At 38.8% G+C, this 20821-nt stretch overlaps 1 protein-coding gene across 3 annotated transcripts in view; it reads left to right on the top strand.

The window, feature by feature from the left end:
• The window catches only part of TXNRD2 (thioredoxin reductase 2), a 32195-nt gene extending 22726 nt beyond the window's left edge, over window positions 1-9469 (top strand). For all 3 annotated transcript variants that reach the window (XM_009092354.4, XM_050980691.1, XM_050980690.1), the window contains exons 13-17: window positions 1036-1131; window positions 1334-1426; window positions 2194-2265; window positions 4025-4122; window positions 6370-9469. In XM_009092354.4, coding sequence (XP_009090602.1) covers window positions 1036-1131; window positions 1334-1426; window positions 2194-2265; window positions 4025-4122; window positions 6370-6493 — 483 coding nt within the window. In that variant the 3' untranslated portion in view covers window positions 6494-9469. The remainder of the gene's footprint in view (window positions 1-1035; window positions 1132-1333; window positions 1427-2193; window positions 2266-4024; window positions 4123-6369) is intronic.
• Window positions 9470-20821: the final 11352 nt, after the last annotated feature.

Genomic DNA, 20821 nt, shown 5'->3' with positions numbered 1-20821 from the left:
CATGTTGTGCCACAAAAGTGTTTCTCAGTTATGGCTTTCTTATGTTTCCACATCATTGCTTCTGAATTTGTGACCTCTTTTCTCATGTCAGACAAGTGTTTTGATGATATGTATTGGATGAACTCTTAACAAATGGGGTTTTTTATTAGAGCTATGAATTTTGTTTAGTCTTATTAACCTATATGGACTGTTCCTCCTTGGGCTTGAAAATATTCCCTTGCAAATACTTTAATTCAATTTTCAAAAACTTTCAAGTTCTTTAAAACCAGTTCTGCAGTTCTGATGCTCCAGCAGTGCTGTGCCAGCACTCAGAATTGGGGTTCTGGCACATACACAGCCTTGTTTGGATATAAAAAGTAGCCAGGACTCATGGTTTGAACTGGAGCACACCCTGGTCATATCCTGCTGTCGTTCCATTTCTCACTTGCAGGAAGTTTGCATTTGCCAATAGCAATCCCTTTCAAGCCCCTGAATAACAGCAGAGCCTGAGACCAGGACCAGCTCACCCTTTAGGTCACAGTGCTAGCAAAAGAGCTTTCCACTTTTCTAGTTCAGGACCAACTGAGGAAGTTGGTAATAGTGTCTACAAACAGCTGGGGTTTGTGCCTGTGTTCTGTAAAAATGTGTCAGACAATTTTTTTTAAAGGTCTGATATTATAAAAGCACTGTTGCTTTAAACTAGGCTCTTCTTGCTTTAAAAAGACACTTAGAAAAATTTCCTCCTGGCTTACTTTGGAGAGAAGGGCTGAAGTGAGCAGTCAGCATGTGAATATGGGCTGCTTTTCAAGAGGTGCCATAATAAGAAATAAAGATTCAACATATTTGTGACATTCCCCCCCCCCCCATTAAGACAGATAGTAAACTCAGACTTTAAAGCATGTTTGGACAGAAATTATTACTGCTTTTTCTATTTGGAGCCCTGGCTGCCAAGCTGGAATTCCAAAGATTTGGCTTTCCTCTGACCATTGTCCCAGGAGAAATCTTTGGATGCTGCTTTCCCTTAAGTTCAAACAAAGCTTTGTGCTCTTTTCTTAGGGCCGTCCTGAATTAACACCCACAGCAATAGCTGCAGGAAAACTGCTGGCTCAGCGTCTTTTCGGCCAGTCTTCAGAGCTGATGGACTATGACAATGTGAGTTATGTCTTCTTGCAGTAAGAACAATCTTTGGCTTCTTTCTTTTAAAGAATTGCATTTTTTCACCTGGAATCCAGCTTTGCCAGCAGCCAAAGTGAAGGTGTGTGCCCAAGCTGCACCTCTCAGTCATGCACGAGTGTCTGCCAGGCAGCTGCTGCACATGGTTCAGCAGTAACAGCTTCTGCTTCCTCCCAAGCAGGTGCCTACCACAGTCTTCACTCCCTTGGAATATGGTTGTGTTGGCCTGTCAGAAGAAGCAGCTGTGCAACGTCATGGATCAGACAATATTGAGGTATGAAAGCAGTTTTAATTTTCTAGGTGATGTCAGAGTTGCCCTGTGGAAAGGCAGAATTTTTACTGCTGTATTAGGTAAAATTTTTGGTCCCCAAAATACTGTGTTTACAATTAGGGGTTGGTGTCTCCAGAAGTGCTCAGAACTTCAGTAGTATTGCAGCAGGTCACAATGGGAACTATTGGGCTTAAAATCACTGATAGGGTGTGACAGCTTTAAAGTAGCTGCCATTTTAGCAGGTTACATTGTGCAGCATCATTAAATAATGGTTGTGTTACATTCTACAAGTTACCCTTGAAAAGATATGTTGTGTTACTTATACTCACTTGCCCCAAGGAAAATCATTAATGAAAAATATAATAATTTACTATTCAGAATGCAAACATTACAGTTTGGAGGATGCATTATTATAGATATGAAAAGATTCTTGGATTTCATTTTTTTTTCTGTAAACAAAGCATTGAACCTTTGGGAGAAGCTTAAAAATGCTAGTTTTTTCCCTTTAATTTGGTGCATTAGTCTGAATAGCATTATTTGTGAGGGTTTTTTCAGTTTTGTTTTTAATCTAATGATTCTCTGAGAAAGGTTTGTGTTAAGCTCTTGCTGCACTTTGCAGATTTTTCTTTAAAATAACTAACAGGTTATAAATGAATCAATATTTGTACAAAGGTATAAATATGTAATAATAGTAGTAATTCTAGTAATAAATACCAGATTTTGACATAATAGTACTCTCTAACACAAAATGTTATTGCTATTCCTACCAGGTATACCATGCCTATTATAAACCTTTAGAGTTCACAGTGGCTGAAAGAGATGCATCTCAATGCTATATGAAGGTGAGTTTTGTGGGCATTTAACTTGCTTTTATAATATCCCATTTTAAGATACAGCCAACTTTAAAGAGCACTGTTTGGCAAAAAAAAATCTCAAGATGGATGTTTTCTTGGTGACAGACATCTTGAAATTGCTTTACAGATATTAGAATTTTTCAGAACTGACATTCTGCTGATAAATACCATCTTTGAACTACTTTTAAGGTCCTAAAAAGTATTTCAAATTCTACAGAGATCAATCTCTGCTTCTCCCAGCAAAGTTCTTATCTGGTTACATGAAATATTTATATCGACACCTCTTGCCAAAAGTACGATACCTTCAAAAATTAAGCATAAGGCTTACAAAATTACAGTAACTATTCAGTCTCTACTCATGGGAGGAAAAAAACCTCCTGGTTTAGACCAAAGTGCCAGACCTGAAAAGTTCCTTCTGCAGCAATCCAGTTGCTTCAGTGTTGGAAAAGTTTTTGATGCTCTTGCCTACAGTAGAGAATCTTGGCTAAGATGAAGTGGAATGTTGGTAGAACATATCGTAGTTTCCTTTTTCTTCCTTTCTATCATCAGGGAACAGTCTTTTTTACGTAAATGTGTTCATCAATTATATTATACAATATTATATTATTATGTAAGGAATGTCCATTGTCAATAATTGCAGTCAGTTCTTCTGACTGTATTTTATCACCTCTGAATTATGTAAATGCTTGCCTTAAGTGTCCCAAGCACCAGTGTAACAAAAGTGATGATACTCAATTTTATGTATTCCCTCTGAATTATGTCAATTAAAGTAAATATTTAAGGGTGAAGTAGTAACAGCATAATAGTTGTTGGATGATATTTAATATAGTCCTTACTAAACTCTTAAAACATATAAACATTTACCTCGAGTCTTTCAAACTCTGTTGCAAGTATTTTTCCTTTAAAATGCCTTGATATTTAAAGCCCCACATCAGGATTGCTGCTGTTCCTGGCGTTCTTGATGAAAGAATTTAAGCTTTTACTGAATAGCAGAACTTAGTAGATTAGTGATAATTTAGTGCCTGATGGGAGGATGCAGGGAGAGACTGACTTTCTTTTCATAATTATAAAGATGGTGTCCTTACAGGAACTAAAAAGTTTTCATTAAGTTCTCTAATAGAAGTTAAGTGTGCAATGACTCAAGCTCTCCTAGATACTTATTAACTTTCATCTTTGGCTGCTTCTGAGGCTCAAATCCTTTTTAGGTTATGTGCCCCTTGTGGTAAATGAATCTCACCAAACATGCTGCTGTAAGTGTTTACTGACTGAGTCACAAAGGTACAAAATATCCTGGAACTGTTAGTGGTCATCTGTGAAAATACAGGTGATAATGGTGGTGATCTTCTGTGAAAATACACCTGATGAAAGCAGCTGCACAGCCTTGGAGAAGTGCTGAGGTGGTCACTCAGTGGAAAAGAGCACTGGTCTGGTCACCAGACTACAGAAAGTACTTTCAGGATTTCATACAAATGGCAAACAACAAAGTATTCAATACCAGAAATTATTGTTGTCATTGGCTCCCTCAAGTCTGAAAGAAATACACTAATAAAGCTTCAATTCAGAAAAGTGCTTAAGGACAATGAGAGTGAGAGCTATTGAAGTCAGTAGGACTTAAGCAAGTGCATAAGTTTTTGGCACACTGGAAACAAACAGCTGAACTAGGGCATTCCAGTTTCATTTAATTCATCTTCATGCCTTATCTTTAAGTGTTCTAAGCAAAGATCTTTTTGTGATGTATTGTTTTCAGATGGTGTGCTTACGAGAGAGGGAGCAACGAATACTTGGCCTTCATTTCATTGGACCAAATGCAGGCGAAGTTATTCAAGGATTTGCTCTTGGAATCAAGTAAGTACAAAAGAATGTCTCTAGCTTCTAAAGCCTGCTTCTTAAGTTATTGTAAGATTATAGAAGATAGCTGCCTAGTTTTGGCAACACTATAAAGAATGCATGCTTTTTGTTACTTTTATGGAGTATTGCACATATTTTCACAAAAATACTGCAGTTCTTCATTAAGATGTGCTGGATTTAGTTATTGTAATACTGGATAGAGTTAGGGAACAACTGAGAAAATATACCATTGATTTGATATAGTTAAAGCAAAAAACAGAATTAAGCATTAACTTAACTAATGTTAGTTTCTTCAGCTTAGCTTCTTCTGTATTATGTGCATAGGATAGGAAATCACCATACAATACAGTTTTCCAAGTCACTTCTTTAAAAATATATTTGTGCTTTTTAGAAAAGCCTTTCTTTACACCCGCCAAGCATTTCCTTTCCTAGTCTCATCTTTAAATTTGCACAGCCATGGCTTCTGAAAAGTTCAGCAAGTTTTGCATGAATTCTTATATTGCTGGGGTATAAGCTAAATCAAGTATAATAAAAAAGAAATTTCTACGGGATGGTGAGAGAGGGAAGATACTTTTGTTTGAAGCTAACTGATAATTGCAATTAAAAAACCTATCCTTTGTGATCTGATCTTGTTTAAGATTTTGCTCAAATATTGATATAGAAGTCCTCCATTTGAAGGAGTAAGCAGTGATTCTCAGTCTTCTCTGGTTAAATGGAAAAGTCTTGCCATGCTTTTCCTGTGCTACAATTATTTCTTGTTTGTTTTTTCCTTTCCCCTTCTTATTGCTGATTCACATCTTCAGAAATGTTAATTCCTATATTTACGTTAAAAATTATCATTTTTAACTTCCTCTTCAAAGAAAGTAGTCTGGAACATCATAAATCATTGCCAGTTGTGGTGTCAGTTAATTTTCCTAAATTTGATAACCATTTTACTGCAGTTTTAGTCCTGCAGTTGTGAGTGACAATTATAAATGAAAAGCAGAAAGGATTAAGAAGGCAGGACCACAAGTATAATGTGAGGAATATCTTGAAAATCACTGATTACTGGGTACCCTCAGTACACATTTTCAACATGTGTTTGTAGTCCATTAATTGCCAGTGGTATAGATTCTAGAACTACATTTTTTAGGATGTCATTGTTTTGAAGTTTTATCCAAAATAACCATTGAAAAGGAGCACATGAAACTGGAGTGCTTTTCTGCCTTGCTTGAGGGAAATGAAAACTTTAGCCACAGTAAGAGGTTTCCAGCAGGTCAGATTCCTGTATTGGTTTCTATTGCATTTCACAAATCCAGAGCTTTCAATGTGGAACCCTGACTGTAAAAGCTGTTCTTCTCCTTTGTCAAATACTTCTTCAGCTTCTCTGAAGGATGATTTTTCATCTTTCCTCCCCACCCAGCACTCCAGTAATATCTGTAGTCGGCAAAGATCTTTTGCTTGTCAGTGCTTTTTTAGACGTAAGTGGAGATAGCAGAAGGCATCTATAGCTTCCTTTCCTGTATTTTGTAGAGGGAGATAACATTATTCCATAGAGAGCTTGAAACAATCTTTACATTTAGGGCCATTTCAGCTATTTTTACAGCATGGCCTGCCAGGAATAGCCATTCAAAAGAAAGTCATCAAGTCTTAAGAATGTTACTGGACAAGTAAGGGAATTAAGCAAGTGGGATTGTAGCACTAGGGGGTTTTGGTGGGTTTTATTTGCTTGTTAAGTTTTTTTAATTAAAAGACTTTTTTTTTCCTCACTTAGAACATTGATATATTCACTGTAAGCACCAGAGACTTTAAGTTCATGGAAGAATATTCTGGTATTATTTCCTTTAGCAGATTCTTTCCAACAGTTCTAATTAAGATTTTCTTCCTCTGTGTGTATGTGTGCATTTTTTTCCATCTGGAGTTAGTGAAACACACATGTATGTACAAGAAAAGCTGAAGGTTGCAGTTTTGTCATATGTTTTTGCCACAGGCTCAGTTGTGACTTAGAGTAAATTGCCTAATTCTCTCTGTCTCAACTCTTATGACAATTCTTTCCTACCTCAGAGTTGGGAAGCTGGGCGTCTACGTGTTGTGTAAGTGCCTGAGAAATAATAGACAGCATTGTTTGAAGAACAAATGCAACTCCTCTACCTGATCAAATAGACAAGAGCAGAATTATTTTGTTTTAGGACCTTTTAGCTGCTTCAGGTGAATAACATTTGACTTTGTGAGTAATTTGTTGTTGTTGTTGTTGATTTTTGGTAGGTGTGGTGCCACGTATGCTCAGATGATGAAGACAGTTGGCATTCACCCCACCTGTGCTGAAGAAGTTACCAAGTTGCGCATTACAAAGCGTTCTGGCCTGGATGCAACAGTCACAGGCTGCTGAGGTTAAATACCATCCCTGGAAAGAAGGAAAAAAAGCACAAAACATATTTGTAAAGAAAAGGGGCACTTAAAGTTGAAACAGCTTTAAGGGTTCAGGTTACAGGAATCTTTGTTTTTCTCCTGTAGAGAGCTTTTTCTCACAGCTGAAAGATTTTCCTTGCACCATCACAGTTCTAAAACCAATGTAGTCCTGCTGCAACAAATCTCTCTTTCTAAGAGCCTAAAGCTCTTCTGATGCTGGGAGCTAGGGAATAATCACAGTATTTTATATGTAAATGTAACTAAAGCTCGTGACATCTGAGGCCATCTGCAAATGAAGCAGTTGTGATTTGGGTTTCCTTGTTGGCCAGCAGAAGAGTTTCAGATGCTGGGAATCAGAGAGGGCATCCCCTAGAAGTTTGGTGGGATGCTTTGTCCTGCATACTTGGATTGCTCATTACTGATCCTATATTGAACACTGAGACTCTGCATTCACTAGTGGAAACAAGTTCCTGGTGTGCATAACAAAGGGTAAGCAGTCATCTTTGGGTTTTTTCCTTTAAAATGTAATATGTGATGGAATTTAATAGAAAATCACCTGAAGCTGTACTGCTGCTGGAAGAATCACAAGGGATTAATCAGTAGCAGCCTGGTCACGGTATTACGGAGAGGACTGAGAATGAATGATCTCAGAGGTGCTAAAGAAGAGTTGAATTTTATGGTGGCGTCTCTGCCTACTCCTGAAATTTTTAATTCAGCTCAGTCCAAACTAAATTGACACATCTCACAAATTACTGCTTGAACAGTGTATATTAAGCTGACAAGTAAAGTAAAACGCTCTAATAATCCACCTTATGCAGCATTTTCTGGTTTATAGAATGCAGAAATATGGCTGACACTGAAATATTTTCTTGGTTTGTTTTTAAGACTTTCTTACTGATGAGCTAGAGAGTATATCTGAACTGACTTATGTCTGGCTTTAATAAAACACATTACTGAAGGGAACTACATTAAGCAATGATCCAGAAGAGAAATGGTCCTGTCCTGAGCAAAGATATAAAATAATCATCTGCAACTTTTTGTTTTGTTTTGTTTTTTGGTTTTGTGTACTGGCCTGAGTAAGAAAGCATTACCCTGTTGCAAATTCCTGCTGATTTTTGTGCTCTCCAGAAGGGGGAGGTGCTGGCTTATCTGTGGCAGGAGAGGAATAAATCTGAGAGTGAAGCTTCTTGTGCAGAACCCTGTTAATGAAGTAGCCTGACAAACACAAACCAGTCTGCACTGAATTTCAATCCCAGTTGCAGTTTCTTGCACCCTTTACAGCAGAATAGCAAACATTGGAAGAGACCAGCTTCAGGTGAAACAAAATATATCATTTTGCAGTTAATTGATGTCAGTGTTTTATGTGTGGAATTTGTTACTTTCATTCCAAACTTGTTGCAGTTTTGCAGAATAGTCTGATGATCATGATGATCATGATCTGCTGTTTTAATTTGATTGTTATTTCACTGCTGCAGCAGCACAGAAAAATGGTTGGTTTATATCAAGTGTGGAATAATTTTTACCATGAGAATTGTATCTGTCTGAGAAACTATTAGACAAAAGGGATCAAAACTTCCTTGTAAAATAGGATTGAACAGCATTTATCACACACTCATTGATATGACAATATTAAATTTTCTTTTTTTTTTTTTTAACTTAAACAACAGCAAAAGAAGTCCTAAATGTCTTCTCTACAAATTTTCCTGAGGGTTTTGTTTTTTTTGGTCCTCCATAAAATAGAAAGAAGTGATACAGTTGGACTCCAAGTGGCATTCCCTGTCAGATCTGCTGATGCCATTTTTCATCTGTGAAGTTATCCATAAGTTTGTAGTTGACAAGAAATGTTTGGATTGGAAGTGTTGTTGAAACAATACCTGAATTTTGCAGCTGCCTTTAGAAGAAATGATGAAAACTTTATATCTATATAAATAGGTGCTTACCTGCACATTCAGGAGTTTCTGTTTCCTTTAATAAAGGGCCTTATGAGTATGATGCAGCCAAAACCCTTGCTAGATTTTCCTCAGATGTTTAAAAAAAAGGAGTTCAGAGTAAATTAGGGTTTCTTAAAATGTTTTATTTAATATTTCAAAATATGGAGATACAGCCTAATAGAAATGTTGCTGTAAGAAACAGCTCACCTCTGACAAAACTCTAACCTTTATGCATACCAGGTTTTCTTTCCAGTGATTGCCTATTATAGTTCCTTTTGTTTCCCAGAAATGCAAGCACTGGTGTTAAACCATGTAAAATCTGCTTCTCTTCTCTGCCCTACTAAAGCATCCAGCAGACAGAGTTGTCTGTCCCTACAGACAAATCAATGGAAAGATGAGTTAATTTCATTCATCATAAAGTTCAAATTAATTATTTAGCAAATAGAGACATCTCAAGGAAATGTGTCTTCAGTGCATATAGAGTGTGGAACTAAGGCATCTCATGGTTTTCAGAAAAAACAGAACTGCCTTGGTTTTAGAATTGCTGAGTGGCCTGCATGAAATTGTTCCTGTCTCTTCAACAGCAGCCTGGTTCTGTTCCTCATTTAGTGGAAAATGCTGTTGCCCCCTGAAGTAAAACAAAACTACAATCCCACCTACATAATAATGTCAGAATCAACAGCAAGACAGAATAATGACAAATATTGTGATTGTGCTTTTTTTCCTGAAGGATTCACCAGGGATGGTGCTTAAGAATTGTTTTTCAAAGCCTGACCAATGTAAATTGAAACAATTGATGTACATTGCAACTTACTGATTGCATGTGAAAATGTACCAAAAAAATCTAGTCAGGCTTCTTAGGATGCCAGCTGATGAGGATTTGTTTGTCAAACCACACCATGGTGCAAACAAGTCTGAGCTTTGCTGGGTCCCTCATATGTGTGATCCCAATATTTATTGTGTTATGAATTAATTAATAAATGAAGAATATTTTTTCTAGTAAATGTGTGATTGAACTTGCTTAAGTTTGTTCTCATGTTTCTGCTTACACTCTCTTGATTGAAGTATGTATTAAGAAAACAAAGAAATAGACAGACTCTGACCTTTTATTAAGGAAGTGTTGATACTTCTGTATCTCTGTGTAAACTGAATAACCATTGAGATTTTTCCAGGTTGGATGGCCTCTTACTTTAAATTTAAGAGAAACTGTAGACTTGGTAAGTATGGTTTCAAATGCTCTTTTTACTCCTGCTAATGAGGTCTAACAGGTATTTTCATTGTCCCTGCATGCTGACATGCTTCTTGAAGTCTTGTCCAGAGTAAACTCCCTGAGTGCAGTCAGAGCATTTTACAGGGCTACAGTATTATACATCAGCTGTTCACTTTGGGGTTTAAACTAGAACACAAAATGGACAAAATGCAGTGCTACAAAGCCAATTAGTAGCTGTGGATACTGCTAGGTAAAAATGTGAGAAAATTAGTAGAGAAATGGCTAGCAAAATATATTTAGAGCTCTGAGAAATGTCTCGGTCAGAAAAGTAAGGGAGTACATTGTTCAATTCATCTCAATTTTTTTTTAATATCTTTAAATCCACTGATTTTGATGAGAAATTCCCATTAAGTCAGGTGATACTGAGTTTCTGAAACAGGCTGGCTTAGCATTGCCCAGTATATGCCCTGGATTTGATGCTGAGAACAAATATTTACTTTTACTCTATGTCAAGACATTTCTATTTCTGCATTTTTAATCTGTTTTAATTTCCTGAAATATTTAATTGCAGGTTCTGACTAATTAGGATAACTAGTAACAGTCCTAAAAAATGTAATAAGGTAGCATAATTCTTGATTATTTTTTGCTTATTTTCATATACCACTTAACTCCAAAGCAAAAGGAATAACAGATAAGCATACAGACAAAATAAAATTGGAATAGAATTTAGTGTATTATTTATATTATACCTAATGATAGCTTATTCTCAAGGTGTTGTGTACAATTAAGTTTTGCCTTTTCCCATTTCTGCATGTACTGTGTTTTGTTACATCTACTAAAATTGTTTCTGCAATTTAGATTATTCCAGACCAGGAGCTAGAAAAGATATTTCAGTACAACAGCTACACATATTTCTGCTAGCACATTTATTCTGATAAAAACATAAAAGCCATGGATGCCATAGTGTTTCTAACCAAAGCAGTTGAGTATTTTAAAGACTTGACTTTGAAGGCTTCTCTTCAGGGGCTTGTGTCTGTCCAACAAAGTAGGCAATTCTGTGCCCATATAAATTGCCATTTGTCTAAATGCCAGTGACATCAGTGTACTCAAAGCTAAGGTTGGCCATGAATTTCAGTGGGATGCAAGTATTTGTCTTAAGTGCTTTGTTAAAGGGGAATCAATATAAGCATATGCCAAAATGTCTTTCATTATTACAGTTGGGGAAAAGGCTGCAATTATGATTCAAAACATAAAAGGTACAATAGACATCTATGATTAGGCAATGAAATATGCCTTTAATAAGCATAGTGCAGACAGTTTGTTTTGCAATACGTAAACTTGTATAAAATTCATTGACTTTTTCATTCTTTCAGATCTGTGTCCTCTCTTTTAAGAGAGGTTTTTACTTTAATGCACAAAGTTTTCCTGATGTTCTTCCAGCAGAAAGGCTGGGTTAGTATGTATTTATTCTAGTGCCAAACTTGGATTTTACTGGGAAAAGAGGAAACAGCAGAGCAGACCTTTTTTCTTTCTTTTTTTTTTTTTTTCCTTTTTCCCAGGGCAGCATGCAACAGATATGCAGTAATTACTCTAACTGATTTTCTTAAAAATGGAATATTTCTGTCCACTACATGTCAAAAAGCTAATTATGTTTCCGTTGTGGTACTCAAAGTCAATATTGTCAGCTCTTCTTAGTTCTAATCCTCTACATTGAATTTTGATGGGCCAGGTGAAATATCCCCTTCAGCACCTTACTGCAATTCTTGTCAATCATCTTGCCATGAAAAACATGCATATTACAAAGGCTTTGGCAACACTGCATCTGATTTCAGTCTTTAATCTTATATGCACCTTAAGAAAACATAATTCCAACTACTGACATTCTGTTTGGGACATGAATGGGATCCTATTTGCTGTGGGAAACAAAAGAAAATTATCTAATCTTTAATAGATATAATAGAACTCTTTGGCTATTACAGTGTAAAGTCTTAGTAAACCGCAGATCTAGGAAGAAAACAATTATAATGAAGAAATTAAGCAGAATATCAGGTGAATAAGTAAGAAAATGCACATTTATTTATTCATAATGCAATTGTAAAATGTCTTGCTTCAGGCACTGTTGGGCTGAGGAGTGTCTCTTTTTTGAACCCCTAGAATTTCTGTGAAGGAATGCTGTTCACTCTAGTCCATTTCTTAGCATGGTACTGTGTGTGCCACTTTTTTTGTTGTTTCTTATAGGCAAGATCTAGCACATCTAAAATCTTCTGGTCCTACAATGGAAAATTAACATCATTTCCTAAGAAGCTGGAATATAAACTAATAAGGCAGGTTTCCAGAATCTGATTGCATCAGTCATAAAGATATAGTATGAAGAGAAAAGTGGATATTCCCTGGGGGAGAGTGTGAAATGAAGACCAGTCTTGTTTGAACAAGGTGCTGTGCATTGTTAGCTGGGTAGAGATATTGGGAGTTGCAGCCTGTCAGAACCAGCATCTCCAAGGAGGGGGTGGGTGAAAATTTTTCCAGGTAGAAGTCTCAGCAGTTTGTAATAGACTGTGTCCAATATATTAATATATTTATTTAAGGAAAGCCTTTATACTCCATGAAAGATGAACTATACCCCTACTGCACCTCCTGCCTTGTTTTCTTCCAGATCATACAAACACCAGAAAGACTGTTGGGGTTTTTCTGTCCTCCTTTAATTTACTTTAAAGCAATATGGGACTCTGGCTTGCTATTCCTTGTTTCAGCATAAAGCCAAAGACCAAGATCCCTCTACTTAAATCTTTCACAAGGAGACTCTTTTTCCCAAGGCTTTGCAAGGAATTACCTAGATGGTAACATAACTCATATCCAAGCTATAGATACCTTTTCAGTCCTTGTCTGTTAGAATATTATGTAACTCCAGTATAATAAAATATCAAGGAAAAGAAAACAGGGGAAAAAAGACAGGCTTTAGGCTTTAAACAAAAACTGAGAAAATAAATAAATGTTACCTTCTTTGTTAGCTCCCTGTGAGGAAAGGACCAAATGCATTTTTTCCATGGTGTACTCCCAACAAAGCAGTTAAAATTAAAAGCTTGTTTTACTTTAATCTTTTTTTAATGTGTGAATGAATTGTAATGCAACCAACCAGTATTCTGTTCACACTGTGTCAGAGCAATAGGTTAGAAAGCAGCTTTTAGCTTTATGCAGGAGGTTGAGCTCAGCAATCTTTCTTTAAACACCTTTGTTCAATGGAGACAAAGGATTGAGCTTTGGCATTTTTATTTAATCTCAGTAATCTTCCTTTTTTTTTCTCTCTCTCAAAGGATCAGGAGGAAATGCATTAATTTTCAACTTCACACGAAGGCAAGTTGTACAAACACAGCTGAAAATATCAGGAAATGCAAGATTTTCCTTAGAGAAATGGAGTCAAGTAATGTCCTGCTGGCAGCAGACTCCTGGATAATTGGGAAGATATTGTTAGGCCCAGCAGTTTGGGCAGCAGGGAGTGCACACTGATAGCCCTGTTCAGTTTGGCTGTCCCAGGTGAAGGAGTCCTGTAATGTAAAAAGCAGAAATTATTAACCATATGACAGGAAGTAATTTAAAGAACACAGGCTGCTTTGGAGACTTAAGAAATGGCTCTTAGATTGTCAAAGGATATTTTTAAAATTCATTTGCACCAGACCAAGGTCTCATTAAATCATGGCTGCAACTTTCGATTTTTACCTCTTTACTTTTCATTGAGTTTATTTCTTAGACATATTTCAAACACAGGAGATTAAGGAGAGTTCTCTTGACACTTCAGACTTTGCTTGCATTTCTGTCCTTGTTCATTCTATGTATATCCAGAGTTTCTAAGAGTTTCAGGTCAGGACTTTGGTTCTCTTTCTTAATTAAGGATTTAATTGTTATCCTTGAATTTTTCTTGTTCCACCTTTTTGCAAGAGGCTCATTCTATTTTACTTAGTTACTTGTAGCCCTATTTAAGTGTTAATAAGTGAAGTCCCTTTTGATGGAGTAAGAATCCAATGTATTCATAAGAGAGCATTTTGGGATTTTTTGCTTGTATCTTCCTTTAACTCCCTTTTACTTTCCAAATCTGGAAAGGCCATAGCATCAGAGGAGGCAATTCTAAAGAAGTCCTGTCCATAGCTGTGGTATTGCCCCCCTTGAAGAATGAGAGACCAACCATTTGTGAGTGTTTACAGCTGGACCTTCTGAAGGGCATCATCTTTCCTTAATGACAAGATGCATCAGATTCACAGGCTGTCACAGCAGTGCCTCAGGGTTCCCATGACAGTGGCAAAGTGGAACATGATGATGAAATTTGCTTGTGAAATGCAAGGCTGCCTTTTTTGTCACTGAGGTTGCTGAGAGAGAACTCTGAGGTGTTGCAGTTTTTGTATTGAGTAGCAAACTCTTAAAATGCAAAAAGCTACCCTGGAGTGATGAGATTGTTCATGTGTGGGCTTAAACATCCTTTTGAGGCCACCTCATTGTCTTATGTCTAATTCTGGAAGTCCTAATATTTCCCAAGTTCACAAGTTGGGTGAACATTTGCTTTAAGCCATTGTGTTGATCCCTAAGAACAGCAGAGGGGGGGGTGCCCCCTTGGATCTACATTATTGATTGAAGCACTCTCCCTCACTGTACTTCAGTGAAGTGTAGCCAAGAACAACAAGATAAGAATTAATGTAAGTGACAAGGGAGTTCCTCAGACCCTGCCAGTGCACATTAGCCTGGCTGAAGAGAAAAAGAAGCCGATACTTGAGTCTTTTGAGTTGTGAAGGGTCTGGTCAGTCCTTGAAGGGGAAGCACATGAATGGCCCAGTTGTCATCGCATTTTATTTTTCCTCCAACTTTGACTAATGGTGCATTTCCTCTGGCCTCCCACGGGCCATCCGTGGCTGACTTGCTTTGTCACTCCTCACATCCAGTCACTGCCTTTACTGTCCACGCTGTTCCCATGGTGGGAACCTGGTGTCCTCTAAAGAAATGCACAGGCACAAACCATCTGTCATTCTTCCACTCCTCTTTCAAGCCACCACTTCCCATATTGTGTGGCCTTGCAGGCTGAAAGCAATCTGCCTCCCCCTGCATGCCTGGAGTACATGCCAGCTCTCACCCCACTTGATAAGGGACCTCCCAACACTCTGCCTGTAAAAATACTCATGGGCATCTCCCAGCTGATAACCAGCTCTGCCTTTTTATTGTGCTCATGGGATGATAAGTTGTCTGGATCAACAAGGAATTGTCCCCTTTTCAGGCAAAGTTATTAGGGTCAAATTAGGTGTGAGTTGTGAAGTTAATCATTGTGACCACAAATAATTTGTAGTGTGCTATGGACAAAGGGGAAAAAAGACAGACTAGAAGAGGAAATTATTGTAGGGCACAAAGAACCAAAGTAATTGGGAAGGAGGGAGGAGAGAATGGCTGGCAGTGCTGTACAGGATACTGAGCTAGGCATGTAGGCTCTGCTGGATTTGGTCTCATGCACCTGCAGACTGTGAAATAATAGACCAAGGTTCTTTAATGTCATTTGAGAGTCTGAATTAATCCACACACAAGATGCCTTCGAGAGAGGAAGATACCTGACTTTGCACCAGAAACACTCCTTTTATGCATATGCAAGTTGATTATATTCCTTGCACGTCTCCAGATAATGTGAATCTAGCCTCTGTTTGAAATGAATAATGCAATATCTACTGAAAAGCCTCAGTTTTGTTTTCTGGGTGAGAAGCCTGAGTTTTGTGCCGAAAATACAAATCTGAAGGTGTGCTGAATTTGCTTGGAAATGCTGCAAAGCTATTCTCATTTCCTGTAACTCTTGCAAGGTTGGCCCTTTTCCATGGCTAAGCCCCAATTCTTAGCCAGCCAGAATGAAGTGGCAGGGGAAATTCACTCTCTCTTTCATCTTCTAGTGTATCTAGGAAAGCAAGAACCAAGACTTTGAACCATTAATTCTTAAGTCTGTGACTTGATTTGCTGCAGTACAAACTGTATTTTAAGGGTTTTGTCTTCTCTTACCAAAGCTAATTGTTAATTGCATCTTCTTTTATCCAGCCACTGCCACAAGGAATCAGCCTTCTGTGCTGATGACAGATCTGCCCCTCTGCTATCAGACACTGTGCTTCTGCCATCTCAGTTTCCTAAGAATTGCCTCTGCCTGGGAGCCAGTGGAGCAGCCGTGTTGGGGGCAAAGCAGTTCTCTGAGGAGGATGATGATGGATGACAGTGATGCCCTTCCATGTGGGCACGGAGGCTATGATAATTTTTTTATCCCCTCCCCAATATCCCTCTTTTCCTGCTCTGAATTCTTAAAACAAATCTTGGCTTTGCTGTGTGGACAACACACAGATGCTATAGTGATTTGAAAGAACATATTTTATGGCACAGGATGCAATGCATCCCTTGGTGAAAATGGCAGAAAGAGATAATTGCTACAGGTGGCAGAGGCTGCTAGATGGCCATCAGATGGTATACAAGGAATAAATTTGAATGCTTCTGCCAAATGTTAGTGTTTACACCAGTGACACTGCTTCTTTTATTACTGTCATGTATGTGATTTTGCTCCAGTTCTCATACTGGCCTCCCTCCTCTGCTTGGGGAAGAAGCAGGTCTGGCATTCCTACTGCTCTGGGGTTCTCTTGGGCCTTAGGGAATGGGCTTGCAATGATGTAGCTACACTGGCACAAAACTCTGGCCATGTACCAGCACAAAACAAAGTTTGTCTGGAAGCAGCTTGCTCTGAAAAATATCTGCAAGCAGTATAGATGCCTTCATGGAGATGGGTTCTCAGGACTGGATCTCAGCCATGTTGAGAATCAGCTTTGTGTTGATGTACTTCCCTGAAATATTCTTTAATAATTGAACAGCCTTGAGCAGAGGTCATATTTCCAGTTTGGGATTCCCTTTATACATCTTTCATTAATACAGGGATTCTCTGCAATCAGAGACCAGCACCACAAAACAGCTGGATCCATTTTGGCTTGACAAGGGGCATGGGCATTTTTTTATATATATTTATGGCTTTTGTGAACATTCAAAATGCTTTTTATAAATATTAAAAATAATCAAGGGTTCTGGAAAGAATTCATCCTGCATTACCATCATCTGCAGGAGTTCTTCCATCTTCCTCTCGAATATGTATTACTGGCTGACACTGTGAACTAACTGGTCCAGTCTGGGAATTCCTAACTACAGCTTGAGGAAAAGGGAGGCTGTGAAGGGAATTGGTATCTCTTGATCATCAGAGAGAGCAAACACAATACAGGCGGCAGTCTGGCTGCCCCTGGAGCAAGTCAGAAGCAAGAAAGTTGCAAGCAGGCACCTCAGAGAGCTCCCCAGAGCTTTGCTTTGCCTGCTGCACCCGCTGTGGTTACTTGGTAGGTTACTTGCCCTGCTTGTCTTGAGGTAGCTGGAGTTGAGGCATCTGTTTTCCATTTAGACCTTGGAGGATGCCCAGGTCTGACTTGGCATGCTGTCTGCACTGGGCATCAGCAGTACAGATGTGGAAACCACAAACCCGATTAATATGAGCCTAGAGTAAAAACTCAAATAAGCTTATAAATAAAACCAGACTTGCAGATTATTTGTTTCCATATTAGTCTATAATAGACCCTACTCAATATGTTTGTTTTATTTGGTTTGGTGACCGACATAGGTATTTATATTTCCAATAAAAATTTAAATCAGAATACAACAGATGAAGTAAGCTTAAGTTATTTCTGCAGAAGATGATTGCAACTGTCTGAAGCATGTAATTCCTTACATGAAATGTTAGCCTGCTTTGAACAGAGATGTGGCAGACTTCTCAGTATTTAACTTACCATTCCATCATAGCTCCATATCCTGCATTTATATATTAAAACAGACTCCTAAATGGACTCTAATCCTCAATGAATAATCCAGAGGTGTTGGATGGCTTGGTGGGTCGAATTCTTGGTATAAGCACCATCTGTGTGATCTTGGGTGAGTCACTAAATGATCCCCATGTTCTAGCTTAAAGTGGTGACTGTCTTTTTATCCCTGCCAGGCTCCTGCTGAGCTATGAGTTTGATAACCTCAGGTGCTCCTTCCCAGTGCAACTTCAGCTGCTCCAGTGCAGGTAATTAAGCCATCTAGAGAATGGTTCTTCAACTTCCCTTCTAGAGGAGAGAGTCCCAAAGAACCATCTGAGAAGATTCTTCAGCATTGCTGACAGACATTTTACTCAATGGAGCAGATCCCTTCCTGGGAACTGATGACTCTTAATCCAATGGTGAGGTTACCTTGCTTCACCTCCATTTAAACACAGCTGTACCACAAAAATTCTATGGTTCAGCAGCAGTAGGACATGTAGTTTATTCTGCCTGCATTGTGACACTCAGGCTGGGACACCTGCACGGAGTCTGACCAATCTCTGAGGTGAGGCCTTGTACACATCTGTGCTGAGCAGTATCTCCAGGTGACCAATGAGGCCTACCTGGCTTTCCGACCATACCATGTGACATAACAGGAATTGTGCCTCACTCCTCCTAAATAGAGGGAAATAAGCATTTCCATGTGCTGGTTTGGATCTCACATGGGCTATCAAGGGAACAAAAAGTTCCCAGTGGGATGATCCTGAGCCATGGATAAGTACTGACAACTGTCAAGTAACTTCTTTGTGCTCATGGAGCTCTAAGGCAAATGAATAAACAAACAATGCTCTCTTCCCATCTCTGCCTTGCAAAAACATAAGGAAAGAAACTTTTATACCCTTTGTTAGGATGTCAGTGCCAGAGTAAAGACACCAGCCGTGAGTCCATTCAAATGTCCAGTTTTCATTTCCAATTGTTTCTCTGGAATCCCTTTTTTTCCCTCCTCTTCAGCTGGTTGAGCAATGGCCTGTTCTTATAAAACAAGTTGTCAGCTTTGTAACAGTCCTGACTTCTCATTGTTTGAAAGGCAGGAGGGTCACTCAAAGTAAACTCTCGTGTGCAAGATAATGTTTTTCCACATGGAAATGTTGGAGGGCCACTCTGTGCTGTCAGCCCAGAAAGGCCAGAAGATGCCTTCAGACTCCCCAGGTGCCTCTCTGTTTGTTTTCTAATGTTATTGCACACACAATATCATTAATATTATGTCCAAAGCTTGTCTTTATAAACAGAGTCAACACATCTAACTTATTAGTCAGCCACTGGGAAAAAGGAAAGGATTAAGTCAACACTGTGAGGAATTAACCCTTTTCATTGTCCAGAGTGAAATCAAAGATGATACAATAACTTGAAACTGCAAAAGACTCAATTATTTTCTCTCACAAATTAGTGGAAATATTTCCTCTTACTTTGGCACTCAAATGTAAGAGGTGTCCTGCAGGACTCAGAAAAGACTGGTGAATTTACAAGACATGATTCTCTTTCCCATGGCATATGCCATGGAAGGGCAGGAAATTTCCCTCCTACTCACCTTCTTCTTTCTTCAATCTCCATTTCTCTGCAGGCTGCCTCAGGTACTGGGCTAGGCTTGGCATGTAGACACAATTAGAAATAGAGGCGAGACTGCACGGAGCAAAGTGTCCAAGTGCTGAGTGAGTGCCCAATGGGCCGTAGCAAAATGCACAACCAAGTCAAAGAAAAATGGAAAATATTCCATAAAATTCATCTTTGCATCCCTTTTTCCTCTCTTGATATATGGCCCCTTATTCACAGCTGCCCGGGCCCCGGCCTGCGTGTAAATATGTCAGTGCAGCAATGAGACGGAACACGGGCGCAGGAGCGTCGGCGGCTGCTCCCAGATAAAACACTGAGCTGGAGCCCTGCAGTTTATTGTAAATAAAGATCAAGGCAGAGCAGCAACATTTCTGTTCAGCTCCAGCCTGCCAAGGTTGCTAGTCCAGCTCCTTTCACAACTGCCCCATGTCCACATGGATTTCCCCTTCCAGAAAGGGACATGTTCCTCTTCTCACAACTCTGTAGCCTTTGCAAGCTCCCCAATGCTTTCCCTGGGTGGCTTTACAGTGACCTGGAAGCACTGATGGCAGATGGGACAAGGGGTGGGCATGGAGGTGAACTTCTAACTGTTCTGCTCCATAGTGCTGTACCTGAACAGTCCCTTTGTGAGCCTGGGACACATTAATGCTTCTTTTGGCTCTCCTCAGCAGAGGGCACTGGATCCTGTAAATGGGAATTGATGCTGGGAAGCACGAGGGTCTGATCACTTTTGCAGATGGACTGATTTTTTTCCTTCAGGATACTGGTGGTGTGGAAGAGAAGTCTGCAGCTCTGTCTGCTGCATGCTGATTGACTGAGAGACAACCATGGCATGTATTAGCAGATGATAAACTTGTCCTTTACATATATTTTTTATTTTAATTAAGAGGTATCTACAAAAATTATCTGGAAATCAGGTTGGCTAAAGTGCCAGCCATCTGGCATCCTTCTGAAAAGTAGCACCAGCCAGCTGACACAATGGAGGGAGATGCAAACACCTACAAACTAGAGCCTGAACAGCCAGGCTGGGGTGAATTGTTCAGGCTTGTTGCTGCAGCCCACAGAGAAAATACAGCAATGGTCTGAGGATAGCTGCCTGGATCAGGGAGTTTTGCCTTCTTTGTAGCCCTTGATCCAAAGTCCTCACAATTTCAATATAAAGTTATCATTTGTTCAGTGGATTCATCTTGTTCTCAGAAATACCCACAAGCAATGCACTGTCAATCCACTCCACTCTCCCTCTTTCATCACAGCCCTTTGCTGTGTGCTGGGATCTGAATTTTCCTCACTCATGGTTCTGATGAGCTGTAAGCCAGAGGCACTAACAAAAAAAATTAGGAATGTATTTTTTTCAAATTATTTTTTAAGTTTAGATGGATCTCATGCATGTTTGTTGTAACATAACTCTTTTAATAATAGAAGTTTAAATGCTAATAAAGAACATATATCTAAAAAACTTGCTAGGTCTTCATCTGGCACTACTCTAGTATGTTGAAGATTTGGCACAATTTACTCATAAAATCAAGAATAAGAATTAATTCTCCACACTGACAGCTACTGACAGCTACTAAGTTCTTGAGCTGACCTAGGATGCTTCATATTAGATGACAGCTCCCAATGCAAGAAAATGGAATACTACCACAATATATGCTTTAGTTCTGCTGAAGAAAACTACAAGGCCATGCTGTCTCCCAAAAGCAGCGAGTAATTATTCAGGGTTTTATACT

The sequence above is a fragment of the Serinus canaria genome, chromosome 15 (assembly GCF_022539315.1).
Source record: "Serinus canaria isolate serCan28SL12 chromosome 15, serCan2020, whole genome shotgun sequence".
Taxonomy (NCBI): domain Eukaryota; kingdom Metazoa; phylum Chordata; class Aves; order Passeriformes; family Fringillidae; genus Serinus; species Serinus canaria.
The sequence above is the reverse complement of the archived record's forward strand: the minus strand, read 5'-3'. Positions and strand labels throughout refer to the sequence as shown.